General features: G+C 60.3%; 2 protein-coding genes across 4 annotated transcripts in view; one reads left to right on the plus strand and one right to left on the minus strand.

The window, feature by feature from the left end:
- The first annotated feature begins 3,256 nt into the window (after positions 1-3,256).
- Rnf223 (ring finger protein 223) lies at positions 3,257-6,018 on the plus strand. The gene is made up of 2 exons (XM_090333950.1): positions 3,257-3,303; positions 4,545-6,018. The coding sequence occupies exon 2, from the start codon at positions 4,554-4,556 to the stop codon at positions 5,319-5,321; it is 768 nt and encodes a 255-aa protein (XP_090190076.1). The 5' UTR covers positions 3,257-3,303; positions 4,545-4,553; the 3' UTR covers positions 5,322-6,018.
- Positions 6,019-10,347: 4,329 nt separating this feature from the next.
- The window catches only part of Agrn (agrin), a 28,717-nt gene continuing 22,455 nt past the window's right edge, over positions 10,348-16,609 (minus strand). The window contains exons 25-39 of one of the 3 annotated variants that reach the window (XM_090336051.1): positions 16,341-16,556; positions 15,832-16,061; positions 15,613-15,747; positions 15,326-15,419; positions 15,073-15,237; positions 14,790-14,901; positions 14,572-14,583; positions 14,243-14,359; positions 13,916-14,108; positions 13,748-13,835; positions 13,541-13,564; positions 12,780-12,812; positions 12,333-12,557; positions 11,945-12,048; positions 10,348-11,659 (exon numbers count right to left, since the gene is read on the minus strand). In XM_090336051.1, coding sequence (XP_090192177.1) covers positions 11,502-11,659; positions 11,945-12,048; positions 12,333-12,557; positions 12,780-12,812; positions 13,541-13,564; positions 13,748-13,835; positions 13,916-14,108; positions 14,243-14,359; positions 14,572-14,583; positions 14,790-14,901; positions 15,073-15,237; positions 15,326-15,419; positions 15,613-15,747; positions 15,832-16,061; positions 16,341-16,556 — 1,906 coding nt within the window. In that variant the 3' untranslated portion in view covers positions 10,348-11,501. The remainder of the gene's footprint in view (positions 11,660-11,944; positions 12,049-12,332; positions 12,558-12,779; positions 12,813-13,540; positions 13,565-13,747; positions 13,836-13,915; positions 14,109-14,242; positions 14,360-14,571; positions 14,584-14,789; positions 14,902-15,072; positions 15,238-15,325; positions 15,420-15,612; positions 15,748-15,831; positions 16,062-16,340; positions 16,557-16,609) is intronic. The other 2 variants (XM_090336052.1, XM_090336050.1) reach the window with 2 other exon arrangements.

Raw genomic sequence — 16,609 nt, forward strand, 5'->3', positions numbered from 1 at the left:
TCCCTCCCCTAGAACGTTCCCTTGGTGGCAGCCCCAGCCGCCTTGTGCAAGGGACAACCGGGCCTCGTAGGAACTAACATGGAAGGACCTAGGTGCATTGGAGACTTCGCTGTAGTGACTGGCGAGCCCAGGTGAGAGCCTGCGGACCTAACTCCCCTCGCCATGCGTTGCTTGGCTACTAACCTCCTGAGACCCCCCCAGAAGGAGCCTCAACCTGGCAGTTTTGTACTTCTTCACCAGCCTCTTTGTTCTTGGAGCAAGTAGCATGCCCTGGAGGCAACATGTAAGGAGAGACTCTGACCGTGGGCCCAGGCTGAATGGGGGCCTCCAGCCGGATGCCTGTGGGAGGCACCGGCCAGAGGGGGAGCACAGGCACTTCCAGTGAGGTTCTCACAGGGGCGGGACAGAGGCCCCATCATGTCATCTCCATCCTGCAGCCCGAACCCAGAATCCTTCCAGTCAGCTCCATGCCCTTCCTCACAATCCCGTCCTACCATTCCCTTTCCCAGCCTACTGGGACCACGGCAGGAGCCCTGTCCTCAGATTGCAGAGGAGCTGGCACGGGCAGGTGGGCTCTGAGCCATCAGATGGGTCTCTGGGAGCCTCATTCTGGTAGGTGGGAGGCCAGGCCCAGAGCTGGCCCCAAGATGGGCCAAGGCCACCAAGGGCCTCTCCCACCCCAGAGACCACTTGTTCCAGCCCAGTTTTTGCCTCACATGCCCACAGGGAAAGCAGGGGTTTTTTGTTTGTTTGTTTGTTTTTTTGCCAGTCCTGGGCTTGAGCTCAGGGCCTGAGCACTGTCCTTGGACTTTCTCAAGGCTTGAGCTCTACCACCTGAGCCTCAGCACCACTTCCGGCTTTTTGCTATGTATGTGGGGTACTGAAGAATCGAACCTGGGTCTTCATGCATGCTAGGCAAGCACTCTACCACCAGGCCAAACTCCCAGCCCAGGGAAAGCAGTTTTTGTCCAGCTAGCTGCAACATAGACCTATGCTTGCAGGAAAGAATTCCAGCCCTGGGGCCGGCAGAGGGTAGCTGCAGCCACCCTGCTTCCACATGAACAGCCTGGAACAGCAGAAGACCCAGGACCAGGCAGGTGGAAGTAGAGGGCCAGGCTCGTCTGGGGACCCCTGCAGACCACCCCTTAAGCCTGAGGGCCTCATGAGCCAGTCAGGGGATTGTGGCCAAAGTTCACACACAGCTCTGCAAGTGATGTTTTTCTGGGAGGCCATGCTCACCTGGCCACAGGCATCAACTGTGACCAGCCTACCTCAGGGCATCTGAGAGTCTCCTCCAGGAAGCCTCCCCAGTGCTCTGGAGTCAAGGGCGAGGAGACAGTGAGTGAGGCTGGGCCCCTGTACCCATGCTGTTAACCCACGTAGTCACTCACTTGGACTCTGCCTGCTGTTGGCCAGTTTGGATGGGCATTGGTGGCCCTGGTTCCTTTGCTTCTGTCCTGAGCCTCCTTAAGTCCTAGCCACTCCCAGAGCAGAGGTCTGGGCTGGGAGAAGCCAGGCCCCACCCCAGCACCTGCAGGGAGGTCTGGCGCATTTCCAAGGCCCCATGACATACTAGCCTTTGGGCACTGACTGTGCACCTGGTTGCCTCAGTGACCTCAGCACACATGTATTCCAGGATGTTTCTAGAGTAGCCAGGATCCATGGTCTTTCCTGGAGGCAGCATGTGACTTAGAGTCACGTTCCTCAGAGCACTCTCTGGGCTAGGCCCTCAGGGTCTCCTCAGCCTCTCAGAACCTCACCTCTTCTCTGGCTTGTCTCCACCTGCCCTTTCTGGACCCCTTTGGAACCCTCACTCCCTTCTGGAACAATCAGAAGAGCTCTCAACACCCCCCCACCCCAAGCCCAGGCGTTCTCCCCGAGAAGGCATCACCTCAAGGCTCCTTCAGCTTCTCACAGCCCCTTGGATCTTGATCCTGGACACAGGATGACTTCAGATGAGCAGGTGTCTGAGTCTGCTTGTGGGGCACAGGCCCGTTTCTGGCCCTCCACCCCCCCTTCCCTCATCCCACACACCCCAGGATCCCTCCTGTGGATGGACTTGGCTCAGGTCCCCTGACAATGCCTTATAGGGCTGGGAGTGGCAGGCTCACACACTCACTCTTACCTTATAAGAGGTTTTCTGGGGTACCCAGACTTGGGCCTGGCCACCTCTCTACCACATTCTTTTCTCACAGGCCTGAGTGTGGGCTCTTATCAGGACCTCAGTATGCTTTGTGCTTACCCAGTAGGCAAGGAAGGCTCAAGTTGGGGGCCAGGCTTGGCTTGACTGGAGAGGGTAGGAAAGGCAAGAGCCCACTGGACGAGGCTGGGGCGGTCAGCAGGAGCACAGCCTACACACGGAGGGCCAGCGGCGCCACAGGCTCCTCTGCTCAGTCCATCGCCCTCTACTCCAGCTCCAGTCACTTACTGCCCTGTGATCTACCAGGGCCCCAGAAGCCCTCCAGGTCCCCCGACAAGGTTGGGAGATTCCTCAGAGCCTGGTCCCTGGCCCACATTGTATAATGGACCTTGTCCTAGAAGGACTCACCACAGGCAAGTCTACGACCCTGGCAACCTCAGCCCGACCCTGTCCTTGAGGCTGCTGCCCAACTCCGATCCCTCACACCTGCTGCTGGACCCCGGAGGAGGGAGCTGGGGCTCTGTGAGAGCATGTGGGGAAGGCAGCAGAGGAAGGAGGGTGGGGGCTGCCAGTGGAGCTGCAGTCGATGCGATGCAGGTTGACAGTGAACAGAGGACTCAGTGGAGGCTCCCTGTTGGGCAGGAGCCAGGGCGGTGGGAACCTGGGGCAGGGCCAAGGGGAAAGGGACTTGTTCTGAGCACCAAACCTGGACCTCCACGGCCACAAAAGCCTGTGCAGATTCCAAACCAAGAGGGCTCTGCCCCTCACCCTGGCTCCCTGCCCTTCTATGCCTGGCATGCCAGGGAGAGGATGAGGCCAGCCAATCACTGAGGCCCAGAGTCACACCCCTGGCTGCCATGACCTGGAGGGTATAAATACACCTGCCTGGGAGTGCACGCCCAGAGAGCTCACACCTGTCTCAGACGGCAAGCTCTGGGCCTGGAAGAACACACCCACCCTACAGTGAACAGAGCGTGGCAGACAGACCAGCGCTACAGGACAGCTGGTGGCCCCACTGGAACACTTGCCAGGTGGAGCATAGGAAGAGAACACTCCAGAGCTGGGGCGGACAGAGAAGAGGAAGAGAAGACTCCGGAGCTGGGGCGGACTCCCACAGGGGCGGACAGGATCATGCCCGGGATCTGCTGACACCTGGCTGCCAGGTAAGGTCAGCTCAGCCTGTCCTTGACTTTTATGAAGCCCCAGGGTGGGGGCTTCTGTAGAGGTTGAGGTCGGTACCAAGGAACCAGTCTGTGAGGAATACCATGGGAAGATAATGCCAGGGTCCTTCAGACTCTGCTGTCCCTAGGGAATGGCGACATCACCTGCCAGAAGCCTGAGGCTCTCATGATGTCACAGTGATGTCAGATGACTCACATGCCCCAGTGACGATTCAGCAACACCTGAGCCTTCCACTCACCTGCCTAGGATTGAGCGGAGCAGGGCTGGCCAGGTGGGGGAGGGGTTGCCTCTGGAAAGCTCCTGACCTCCATGGGGTCACAGGGCCCAAGGCCTTCAGTGTAGAATAGAATCAACTCACCTGCCGGTCTCTCGGCAGGATCTCTGTGGCCCCCCGAGTTAAGCTCTGGCCCAGGGAAGGGGCAGCGGGTAGGGCCGGATGGGCTGCCGTTAGCAGGGTCTGATGAAGTGGGGTGGGCTACGGATGAGAAAGATCCCGGGTTCTCTAACATCCCACTATCATATCACAGGAGCCCCGGAACTCTGGCATTTGTGGGAAACGGGATGGTTGGTGTTGCCACACCCCTCTGGCCACGGGCTGATTGCTTTTCCAGTTTCTGGCCACTCACAGCAGACTCTTACCATCCCAGACAAGCCGGCCCCCCAGGCTGTCGGGGGAAAAGGCCTTGCTCAGGTCCTAGGTGCCTGTCTACTGGAGGCGCTGGATGCGCTCAGTTGTTCCCAGACTCACGAACCCTAAACCTGGTCCTCATGCAGTTGCCTGCATTTCAAGGACTACCTGCTGGGATCTGAGTTCAGCCTCCAGGCAGAGCCACAGGCAACATGGGAGCCGTCAGAACCCTGGTTTCCCTGACTGTGGACTGAGTGAGGCTGGCGCGGAGGCCCCACCGCTGCCCTGAGCGCTCCATGGCAGGAGCCCAGGTGTGCGGGGCCTGGCGGTGAGAGGGGCCCGTGAAGGCCCGCTGTGGACATCAGCATGGGCTTGAGGAGGGCGGCAGAGCCAGAAGTAGGCGTCCACCCTCAGGATGGAACTCGGCCATCCGTTCCTCCAGCCTCACAGGACCTTTGGCCTGTCACAGGAGAGGGGGGCCAGCTGGCAGCGTGGGCAGCACCCTTCCCTTGGGATCTGTGCAGCTGATACTGGGTAGAAGAGGAGAGGGATGGGCTGACGTGGCTCGAGTCACTCCCAGTGTCTATTCCACAGCTCAGAGCCATGTCATCAGGCCAGCAGGTGTGGCACACAGCTGTGCCACCCCCCCGCCGGAGCAGTTCCACAGCCACAGCACCCCGGTCCCCTGCGCCTGCCTGCAGCCCTAGGTCTCCTAGCACGCCAGGCTCGGAGAGGGTGGCCTCCCCGCTGGAGTGCTCCATCTGCTTCTCAGGCTACGACAACGTCTTCAAGACGCCCAAGGAGCTCTCCTGCACCCATGTCTTCTGTCTGGAATGTCTGGCCCGGCTGGCAGCTGCTCAGCCTGCGGGCCGTCCTGGCAGCGAGGCTGTGCCCTGCCCATTTTGCCGGCAGCCCACAGCCATCCCAGATGCCGGGGCTCCTGCTCTGCGCACCAGCCGTCAGCTGCAAGCCAAGATGCCCGCACACCTGCGGCGGGAGGAGCCGGTGTGGCTTGAGGGCACCAAGCTGTGCTGCTGCCCCCTGCCCGCCACACCCAGCTCCCAACATGGCGGCTTGGTGTGCGTGGATGTGGGCCTGAGCAAGCCCCCCGAGACCACCCTCCCCCTGCCTGCCCCCGAGCCAGCTCCCCAGCAGGGCCGCTGGGCACGCTGCTGGGCACGCTGTGGGGACTGGCGTCGGGTGGCCCTGGTCTCGGCTCTGCTGCTGTTGCTCTTCTGTGTGGTGCTCTGGCCCGTGCAGTGTGCACTCAAGACTGGGAACTTGCACTGCCTCCCCCGGCCATCCACAGCCACCGCCACAGAGGCTGCCATCGCCGACACCTTCTCCCCTGGGCCCCAGACCAGCAACTAGGGTCATTGCCCTGGGCCAGACCAGGTCAGCCACCCAACTGCAGGTCCGTGGCCGGTCCCTGACCAACGCTGTCAAGGACACAGCATTCCTGGAAGTTGGTCCTCTGGAACTCAATGGGCGCCCATTTGGGCCCCTCACTCTGGGGCAGGGTACCAATGATGTGGCCAAAATGGTGCCCTGTGTCCCCAAGAGCCGCATCTGTGGCTTCTGCAGGACTCAGAGGGCACCCCTGGGCCCCCATCACGCAGATGGAGAAAGGGACCGGGAGCGCTGACGCCCCCCTCTCCCGCCCACGCTGAATTGCCAAGAAGGGAGGGGCTCTGGCCATGGCCCCTCCCATGTGACGTGTCCTCAGGGCCCCTCTGAGGCCCCTTCCCAGGAAGGGCTGGCCCCTTTAGCTGGCTGAGGTTGCTAAACTTGCTCTCTGACCAGATCAGGGTGCAGAGGCAGAGCCCACCCTGTTTCTAGGCCACTGCAGAGATTTCCCAGCCGTCCTGCTTTGGCAAATGGTACATTGTAAAGTATTCTTTTTTATTGGTTTGTAACAGTTACAGGGGAGGGGTTGATATTGTTACATTCCCATCTATGTTAATGTTGTATTCTAATCACTGTTCCTCCTTCTTCGCACTTTTCCCTCTACCAGGCTGTATCCCCAACAGACTTCCTGGTTCCGTTTACTTAGTTGAGGCTATTCTATTTTGACAGTATTGAATTGAAAATAAAGTATTTTGTATCTATCTTACCTTTGGTATCCATTTTCCTACCCTTTGGGCCTCCATTCCAACCTAGAAGGCCCAAGACTCGTGACCCAGCCTTCGTCCAGGTTATGGACCACAGTGGGAACAAGATTTGGGAGCCCTAGTCCTGTCCCCTTCCAACTTCAGACAGGTGGAGGCAGTCTGGGCTTGGCTAAAATGCTCTGCTAGGAGAAGATGGGAGACTCCAGAGCAGAGTGGGTTCGCCCAGGCTGAGGCATTGCCTGGTCCAGAGGCTTGATGGGTCTTTCTCTTCTCCCATCACCTGACACACTATCCTTCTGAGAGTCTAGAGGCTCTCCACAGACATGGGGACATGGTCCCGGGCCGGAGGTCACCACCGTGGGGACGGGGTAACTGGGCAGGTTTCACCATTTTCCCAACTCCCAATTACTGTTTCTGGATCCAACTCGGCAGGTCTCTGGCAGAAGCAGGGAAGGGGCCTGGAGGTGCTGAAGAGGCAGGCCCAGCTGTAAGGAACTGCACAAACCCCTGGCTCAAGCCCCAGTGAAGGCACAAGCTGCAGGACGAAGCAGTTTACGGAAGGTTCCACAAAATCCCAGGTTACCTGTGATAGGGGAAGACCTCCTCACGCCATTGTGATGGGGATGGGGTCAGGACCCCCACACGCAGCTGGCATGGGAACAGGTCCTCCCTACCCCACTGGGATGGGGACAGGGCTGCCATACACCGCTGGCTGGTGACGTCACCCCTTGTCACATATAGTCATGCACTCATGGAGACACGCCTTCATTTCCTGCAAGGCCGCCATGTGAGGCTTCACATGTCACACGGACATTTCTCAAGGAGTCTCATTCCACAAGCCTTATCCATGGTGTATGAGCAAGACAGGGTCAAACCCTCATGGGAGCCCCACCCCGGAGCTCTGGGCTGGCCAGGTCTTTGGAGGTAGGCAAGCTGTGCTCGAACACCGGGGGCTACAGTCAAGGCAGGGAAAGCTGTTCCCGACACTCCGGCCACATACACGGGCAGATCTGTGGCAGACCCGGCTTCATTTGGTCACCGGCCTCAGCCCTGCAGCCCTCTTCCTGAGCACAGCTGGACGCCTAGAACCCAGCCGCTTCAGGTTGCTCTGCCTTTACAGGGGCCCTGGTCAGAGCTGGAGGAGGAGAGCCGGGCTTTAGAACTGCAGCCCTCGAGACACACCGTCCGAAGACCTGAGGAGGTGCCGGCAGGTCAGGGGGGCCAAGCAGGGCAGCCAGGGCACCGAGGCCCACTTGGGGCTCCTGGTACCGGGTGCTGGGAACCTCCGGCCCCTGGGGTCAGAGTGGTGTATCAGAAAGTTCCTGCAAGATTCCACCCTGCACCCATGTGGACGGACCTTGGCACCAGCCGCCAGGAGGGTGGGGCCTCTGGTCAGCAGGTAAGGCCCATGCAGGCTCACCTAGTCCTGGCCTCACCCACCTGCTCTCACAGGCACCGCTGTTCCTCACGCATGCCCCTGCAGAGCTGGGTACACGCACGTGCACCCTGCTCTGCCCATTCCCTTTCAGAGCCCTTGTGGTCCAACCAGCTGGATTGTTTCTGGATGAAGCAGTCAGGCTGGCAGGGCAAGGCCAGCGAGTGGGGCTAAATGACAGTGTTGGCGCTGGGGGGGGGGCGAAGCAGGAGCAGGGGGCTGCTTCTGACGGGTGGAGCCAGTGAGGAGGGTGGGACAGGCAGGGGAGGATGACCCTGGAGCCTGGCTGGCAAGCAATGTCAGCTTCCGTGAGAGGCTAAAGGAAAGGGTGAGGTTGGATGGGCAGGGCCAAGAGAGCCTAAGGGGCTGCAGGAGAGGGGTTGCCAGGCAGCGGGACAAGGGCAGGGGTCACCAGGCAGCGGGACAACTGGCCACGCCTTCAGACCACATCCACTAGGGAAGCCAAACTGAGGAAGAGCTCCAGGTGGCCAGGACTGTGAGTTCCAGACACCGGACCAAGGCCTTCATGGCTCCTCATGGGCCTCGCAAGAAATGAAGGCGTGGCTCCAGGAGTACGTGAGTTATGTAATCCAGGACGTTGAGGACTCCAGTGAGCTAGGCCGGGTCACCAGTCTGGCCAGTGAGGTATGGTTAGTAGGAAAAGGCAGATAGATGATGGCTCCAAATCTCCTGTACCTGCTGACGCTATGGGTAGGGAGGAGTTAGGGCCCTGAGACATCTTGGTGGGAGTGGGGGGTGGAGGGTGGGGGAGGCAGCTGTGAGGACCTCAGGTCTGCCGGCAACAGTCTGGTGGTGGTGGATGGGACTGGAAAGAGAGGCCGTTTCCAAGGGTGTCCCAATTCCAAAGCAAAGGGGTAGACCTGGGCTCCCAGATGAGGGTGCAGGTGCAGTACAGCCCAAGTGGCCCCAGGCCTGCTGCTGCCTGGGCCTGCTGCTGTTGCCATCCTCCTTGCCCTCCTTCCTGGAATCCCCTCCAGGGCCAACAAGTTCTCAGACCCCTTTCCACCCTCCGACCTCCCAACTCTACCACCACCTCAGAGGGCAGGCACTGTATCTTCTATTTAACTCGAGTCAAGTCACCCCCCCCTCTTCCAGGCCACTTTTGAGTAACAGACTTGGGTGTTATTTTTGGGGGACTCCCTTTCCAGGTCTTCCAGGCTGGCTGCTCCACCTTCTGGCTTCCTCTGTGATTCTCAGCATACTACACTCTGGGGTTCACTCCTGAACTCCAGACGTGGAGATCTGAGGCCCCAGAGGCCCTGCCTAGATGACTGTGCTTTTTACTTTCTCTTTTCTTTTTTTGGGGGGGGTAGGGGGTGTCATGGGGCTTGAACTCTGGGCCTGGGCACAGTGTCTGAGCTCAAGGTTACTGCCCTACCCTTGAGCCAAACCCCACTTTCCATTTTCTGGAGATTAACTGGAGATAAGAGTTTCAGATTCCTTTGTGCCCAGGCTGGCTTTGAACCTTGATCCTCAGATCGCACTCTCCTGAGTAGCTTACAGGCAAGAGCCACTGAGCCGGCTTTCTTTTCTTTTCTTTCTTTCCTTCTTTCTTTCTTTCTCTCTCTCCCCTTCTTTCTTTCTCTTTTTCTCTCTCTTCCTTTCTCTTTTTCTCTCTCTCTTCCTTTCTTCCTTTCTTTCTTTCTTGTTCTGGGGTTTGAGCTCAGGGCCTGGGCACTGTCCTTGAGCTTTCTCAAGGCTAGAGCTCTACCATTTGAGCCAGAGCACCAATTATGGTTTTTTCTGCGTATGTGGTACCAAGGAATCAAACCCAGGGCTTCATACTCGCTAGGCAAATGCTCCACCACTTGGCCATGCTCCTCGCTGCCTGTGCCTTTTTCTGAGGTCTATTTGACTCTGGGTGATTTGTGCTACCTGGCCAGACTTCTGGGCTCCTCTACATGCCTTGTCCCTCATGGCGATCCTCCTCCTGAGTCTGACTGCCTCCCGTGAAAAGCCTTCCAGGTCTCCTCTGACAACCCACGTAGGTTCGTGCGGAGATGGCCACTGCTCCTGCGGGAGGAGCCCTCATGCCGCCCTGGGCTCCGGCTTCCGCTGCCCGGCACTCTTCCATCTTGTCCTGGAGGCTGAGGTGGCCTGCACCCCACCCGCAGCTGCGCTGGCCCCTGCTGGCCCCCCCGCACCTGCACCACGGTGTGCTATGGCCTCTCTCCCTCCCACCCGGCACCTGGCGTCTGCCTGGTACGTAGCAGCCACTCCCTGGTGCCAAAGCAGCGAGTTGACTGAGAGGAGCAGGGAAACAAATGTCCACAGACTCAAGTCAGGCTCCAGCTCGCCCTGCAATCGTAGCGACTCCGAGGGTCGAGCTCGAGGACCTCAGTCCAAGCCAGCCAAGCAGGAAAGACTGAGACTCTCCCACACAAGTAACCACCAAAAAGCAGAAGTGGAGCTGTGGCTCAGGCAGGAGAGCAGAAAAAGAAAAAGTGAAGGCACAGTATCCAGTCCCTTAGTTCAAGCCCCCAGTAATGGTACCAGAAAAAAAGTTGGTGGGTCACGAGACCACTTGGTCTGAGCTTGCAGATGCTTCTCTCTCTGGTCGGGAAGAGAGGTGTTCTGGGAGCTGGAAATGTGGCTTAGCAGTCGTTCTCGCCCAGGTTCAATTCCTCACTACCACACCCACAGAAAGAGTCAGATGTGGTGCTGTGGCTCAAGTGGTAGAACTCCAGCCTTGAGCAACAGAGGCCCAGACACAGCGCCTGCCCTGACACACAACTACCCCCACAGTCACTACCCGGGATTCCGGCCCTCCACCCCACCAAGAATAAGGTCCCATGAAGTCTGGGGGACTGGTAGCTGGCAAGGACAAGCATTCTTGTCAAGTTTTTACGTTTATTTCATGGTGTTTGATACAGACATACTGGAGTTAGTAGAGAAACACCATGCAACTCCCTGCAGCCTTTCTCCTCCCCGCAGCGGGGGCGGAAGGCTACGCCCACCAACTCCATCTGGTTTCGCTCCCAAGATGACGAGGCTAGGGGTTCAGGCAGGCAGTGGGGGCTCCGAGGTTAGGATTTAAGGCATTTCTAACATTTCTGCCCTTTGACCTTAGTCACGCTTCGGCTCATCCCCGTCGTCCTCTGAGAAGAACAGGCCCTACTCCAAATGGAGCTAGCGAGGGTTGCTGTGAGGCCCTCGGCTGCCCTGAGGCCAGGGCAAGGAAGACGATGACTTTGCCATTCCAGGCAAATAAAATACCAATATGAAGAATACGTGTGGTGCTCAGTCCTGGAGAGCCATTCTCGAGGGGGATGCTGCTGGCTGCCATTCGGCAGGAAGTGGAGGGAGAACCCCATCACATGTGGTGGTGCACTTCCTCCTGGGGCCTGGGAATATGTGGGGGAGACTGTCCCTTCCAGGGTGCTGGGGTTAACGGGCGAGGCCAGTTGAGGGCTAGTTAGGGCGCCTCAGATAAGCTGGGGCCTGATTTCTACCTTCGGTACCCTAGAATTGGTGGACCTTCTGTGGAGGTGGAGGGTTGCCCCAAAGCTAGCGTTGTTTCTAAGTCACGGTACCGGCACAAGGCATGGAGTCCAGGCTGGTCGTGGATAAGGCTGACCCAAAGCACACACAGGAAGCACGCAGCAGCTCACGCTGGAACGGCGACGGGCCGTATCGAAGCCTAGGAGTCTCCTCCTGCTCGGGGCACAGCTCTCATCCAATGCAGGGTGGGTGACATGGGGGAGCAGGGGCAGAAGGGACCACACGCATGGACAGGCTCAGAGGCACAGTGCAAGGCAGGACGTTTTCCTGAGGCTGCCTTCGAAGCTCAGTGCGCTGGGCTGCCGCTGGGCCGCCGCTGGGCCTTGGCACTGATTTGTCTCCACAGCATGGCCGCTTGGACGGAAGGAGGCTGGCCCAACAGTCTCTCTGGCCAACACAGGCAAGAAAATCATATCAAAAAGCAACCAAGTTTACAAAAATAGAAGATAATCACAGCAGGGTGGGCCGAGCTCCAGTGCCAGGTCAGGGGGCGGGACAGGGCCGAAGTCGTGGCTTGGTGACAGCGTCTTCCAGCAGATGAAGCGGGCGCAGGCCGACCACCACGTCCCGCAGGCAGCCCACGAAGCCTGTGCTGTAAGCCTTGGGCAGGGCCTGGCCCACAGGCAGCTTCTGCAAGCCTCCTGCAGGACAGACAGGAGGTCACCCAGAGCAATGCACGGATATGGCAGGCGAGGAGCCCTGGCACCTGGGCACCAACCAGCAGGCGTGTTTCTCATACTTGTGCTCCAGGCGTCTCCTGGCCCCACACAGCCTGACCACTGCCGGGGGAAGCTTGGATGGACAGAGCTATGCCCTGGAAAACCCGTCTGCTGTCTAACAGGACTGCCGCAGGGGATGGGGTCTGTTCCTAGAGGTCCTGAGACCCTTAGGGCTCCTCTCCCCGCACCCCCCTCCCCAGCACTCACCAAGCCACAGGGTTCCATCTGTGTCCAGCTGTGTGGCTCCCAGGGGGGAGGAGCCCGTCACAGGGGCCTCATTGCCCACTTGAAGTGAACCTTCCCTCTGTTCCCTGAGGGCAGGGGTGAGGCAGGACGGTCAGTCAGGCCCCTCCTCCAATCCCCAAGCCCTGCCACCAGGCACCTGCTGGCCTCCTCCAGACCCCCGCTGCCACTCCCTTCCACTCATGGCCTCAGTAGGTGCTGCACCCCTGGGACCACCCCAGGAATCACTCCTCGGGTAAGGATGCGGAAGGAGACTCCCGGGGCAACTGTCTCTCCTCTCTCCTGCTCGCCCCGCCGGCAGCCCTTAGGTGAAGCCACTGGTATTCTGCTACTGTCTTCAGGCCCCACTGACCTGTGAGCCCTGACCCGCAGCCAGCGATTGGTGTTGACCCTCACAGTGGAGCGCAGCACCACAGGCTGGGACCCCAGGTCATAGCTCAGCTGCAGGTGTCCGTCCACGATGGCCAGCGCCACATAGTCCGAGCGCCCCGTGACCTGGCCGCTCCACAGGACCAGCCCCTGAGTGGCCTCGGTGCGCAGGCTCAGCTCAAAGTGGTTGCTCTGCAGAGCCTTCTCGCTGCAGGGCAAAGGGATGGGTCAGGGCCTCTGAGGGGAAGGGGACCACAGAGGCCACAGAAAATGGTGTGGTGGTGGGGCCTGGGGGCAGGTGGACTACCAGGGACAGGACTGACAGAGGGAGAGCGCAGAGGATCGGAGAGATGGCAGCACATCAAGACAGGCAGGCACACAGAGGGGAGACGGCCGGCCTGCGGGCTCTCAGGCCCTGCCATATGCTCACCTGGGAGGGACCCCAGAGTCCAGAGTTCCGGGGCTTAGAAGCGGGAAGAAAGGGAAGCAATGAGTAGCGGAACGAAGGCTGAGAAGTAGGCTTACGTTCCCTTGTCAACACGGGTGGTAGGAGAGGCAAGCACGACCCCAGGGCATCAGTGCCCCTTCCACTGACGCGACACACATGCAACACCAGGTGAAGACGCAGGCGGGGCATGAGCTGGGCTGGCTAGAGTTCAAGGAGTGAGGCGCGAGAGGATGGAATGGAGGGGAAGGCTCACCTACTGGGCACAGCCCTGGGTGCTCGAGGAGCAGTGCACACGGGGTACTAGGTGTGCACGGCTGCAGACACATACACTTGGACACACACGCTCGCACAGATACGTACAGACCCTCACACAAACTCACATCCCCACCTATCTGCTCGGTGCCTACAAACACGCGTTCCCCACACAGCTCTAACGGACGCGTGTGTACACACAGACACACTTGAGCGTGCGCACAAGGCACATGTACCCAACTGTACCGGGGCCTCAGTGGTTTGGGAATGGCTGCTGGGGGTGGACGAGGGGACAGCCAGTATCCTGGGGAGGGAAATTCCCCTTTCGAGGGAGGAAGCTGCCCTGGCACAGCACAAGCAGACCCTGGCCTTATCCCCTCCTGCCTGGGGCGGAACCTGCCGTGGAGCGCAAGGGCTGTACGCAGCGTGGGTGGGGGCAGAGATGGGCGGAGTGCGTGCCGAGGTACGAGTGGGGCCAAGAGGATACTTACGCAGGGATCTCATTGGCCAGCTCACTTGGGAACAAAGAGACAGAAATGTGAGAATAGGATGTAGAACCGAAAAGGACACGGGCCTTTCTTCCTGGCCATAGAGTTGGAGGGGTCGGGGGCATGGCGGGTCAGGCATCCACCCCTGCATGGCGTGTACAGATTAGACCAGACAGTGGAACAGGTGCCTGCCACCTGGCAGGACGTTACCTCTCAGTCACTGCATTGAGGTACTCGACGTAGGTCTGCCCGTCGAAGGCCAGGGTCTCCAGGTCCCCTGCAGATTTCTCGACCAGTCCTAGGAGACAGGCGGAGTAAGATGGGCCCTGTGCAGTCTCCAGGCTGCATCTGGCCTCAGCCTGGACCACCACTGCTCACCCTTCTCACAGTGCTGCCCTGAGAAGCCTGCAGGACACAGGCATTCATAGCCCGCCTCCTTCGGGAGGCACGAGGCCCCGTTGAGGCAAGGGTGTCCTGGGGCTTGGGTACAGGGGTGATCCGCAAAGGATGAGACGTCCACCATCTGCAACACGTGCTCCTGGGTCAGCAGCTGGTGGCCTTTGAGGGAGATCTGTGGGGGGGAGGGAAGGAGACGTGCCTTTAACCCCTCTGTTCAAACAGCCTTCCCCGGGAACGGAGCCCCCATCCAGACAGCCCTTCCTCCACCTCAGAGAGCTCTGCCAGGCCCGGCTGAACCCCTCATACCAGCTGGATGGCGCCATTGAAGCCAGATGACACTGAGGCGGCCCGAGCCAGCTTGCTGAAATCAGGAGCCCCCCCCACATAGAGCGGCTCCTTCAGGTTAAGCATGGTGTGTGGCACCTGTCGGAGGGGAGGGGTGAGTGGCAGCCAGCCACAGAAACTGGCGGGATCTGAGGCCAGAGTGACCAACTTGACGCCCCCCCTACCCAGCCCCCACTATCTAGGAGGCACACACAGAGTTAACCAGACAGAAATGGAAGATGTGGGCCTTAGTGGGATGGAACTACTCTAGGGGCGGGCACAGGAGACGAGCTGGGTGAGGCAGACAGTACCTTGCGGGATTTCTGACATCCGGAGAGCGGGTGGGGGGTTGCAGAGCAAGAGCCAGAGAGCAGTGGGGGGCAGAGAGGAGACAGACCCAGGCACAGGACAGACGAGAGAAAACAGTTTTGTGAGAGGTGGCCACGGGGCGGCCAGGTCCCTGGGGAAGGAGGAGGGCGGCAACAGGAGCAGGCGGGAGGGGGGGTGGTCCGCACGCGTGGGTACTCACTGGAGATTCCCCCAGCACACGGGGCCCGTCGCCCACACGAAGGGCACCCTTGCGGCCATTTCGCTCCACTGAGACCCTGGTCCAGGAACCTAGGGCTATGGGCTCCTTGCTCCTGCAAGAGGCACCATGAGCAGGCTCTGGACTCTACGCACCCAGGGCCCACGCGCCACAACCTCGTCCCCACCCAGGACGGGTCCCAGACCCTCCCTGTGGTCCACAACCATCTCCTGGGCGCCTCAGGCCAGCGTCCACCCTAACCCACAGCCCACTCCTGCTTGCCCACCTGATGACCGCAGCCCCCTTGCCCAGATCGTAGCGGAACTCCAGGCAGCCGTCGCGCAGGGCCAGGGATACGAAGTCCCCCTTGCCATCCGTCTTCTGTCCGTTGTAGAGGAGCAAGCCATTGGGGTCCCGGGCCAAGAACACCACCTCCAGTTCCATCTTCTCCCTGCAGCCGTGTGAGGTTGTAGCCGCGTGCCACTGTCCCCATACGCAATAGAGCAGCTCCGTGCCCACAGCCCTCGCACCCTACTGACCCCAGGTCTCTCTCGAAGGTGTGCATGCCTTTCAGTTCCAGGTAGGAGAAGCCACTGAAGTCAGCCAGGAAGGCCCGAGAGCTGGAATCCTTCTCTGAGATGGGGAGGGCAGGACAAAGGTCACACAAGACGACAGGCCCTACACCCCGGCTCTCCTGCACCACTCTAGTCCTGCGTCCAACCCGATCCAACCCCCACACCAGCTCGAACGCCATCCCAAACCAGACAAGTCGGCCCGAGAACCTGACTCTGACCCCTCTACTCTCCACAACAGCCCAGGCCCACACCTGTCTGGCAGAGGGGACCCCCCCGTCCCTGGGGGCACTCGCACTTGGCCCCCCCCCTGGGCAGCACACGGCACGGGGCTCCCCCATGGCAGGGGTTCGGCTGGCAGGGGCTCTTCTCGTCGGCGCAGGTTGGACCTGAAGGGAGATGGGATGAGGTCTCGAGGCATGGGGCCCCACCCACCACACCTGGTTTCCCCTCAGCATCTGCCTGGCCCTCACCAAAGCGGCCCGGTGGGCACTGGCAGTGGAACAAGCCGGCTTCCAGTGCCTGGCACAGAGCCCCACCATGGCAGGGGCTGGGCACACAAGGGTTGTCCCCACACTCGCCCACATCCGAGCTGCGGGCTGCCGTCCACTGCCAGCCGCTGAGCTCCAGCTGCTGGTTGTTGATGTCCAGCAGGCGGATGCAGCCCCTCAGGCCGCCAGCAACAGCGGTCCTCTCAAGCACCCTGTGCCGGGAGGGAACGGGTCAGCAGCGCGCTCTCACGACCCGCGGTAGCCTCACCACCCGCTTCTCACGTTCCCAGGCTGCCGGCGGCACAGACAGGGCCGGAGCCAAGGGCAGGGAAGGAAGGTCCGTGCCAGAGACGCCACCAAAAGCCTGCTGCACACAGAGGTTCAGGGACGGGTGGAGGCCAAGGTTACCACCACGGCCATCCCTCCCCTCATCCCACAGTGGGAGCTGAGCCCAAGCCAGCTTCGTGGCGCACTGGCCAACTCCTGCTCACACGGCAGCCTGGTCCTCTGGGACGCCGCCCACGAAGAGGTCTGTGTCCAAGTTGAGGCCGTCGGTGCCGCTGGGGCTCTCGCCCACAACAGGGGCCTCACCGTCCACGGAGAGTGTGCCCTGGCGCCAGTGTCGTGACAGCTCCAGCCGGTGCCACTGTCCAGGTTCCACCAGCACCGAGCTGGTGAGCACTGCCGGCCCGGAACCGGTGTCAAACCTAGGGATGAGAGCAGGGCCTCCGAGGGCTGGTCTGGACCCATGGCCGCCCCC

Source organism: Megascapheus bottae, chromosome 6 (genome assembly GCF_031878675.1).
Source record: "Megascapheus bottae isolate mThoBot1 chromosome 6, mThoBot2.hap1, whole genome shotgun sequence".
NCBI classification, from domain to species: domain Eukaryota; kingdom Metazoa; phylum Chordata; class Mammalia; order Rodentia; family Geomyidae; genus Megascapheus; species Megascapheus bottae.

What these genes read in the sequence shown, in the direction of transcription:
- Rnf223 (XM_090333950.1), top strand. Translation starts at nt 4,554, where the DNA reads ATGTCATCAGGCCAGCAGGTGTGGCACACAGCTGTGCCACCCCCCCGC.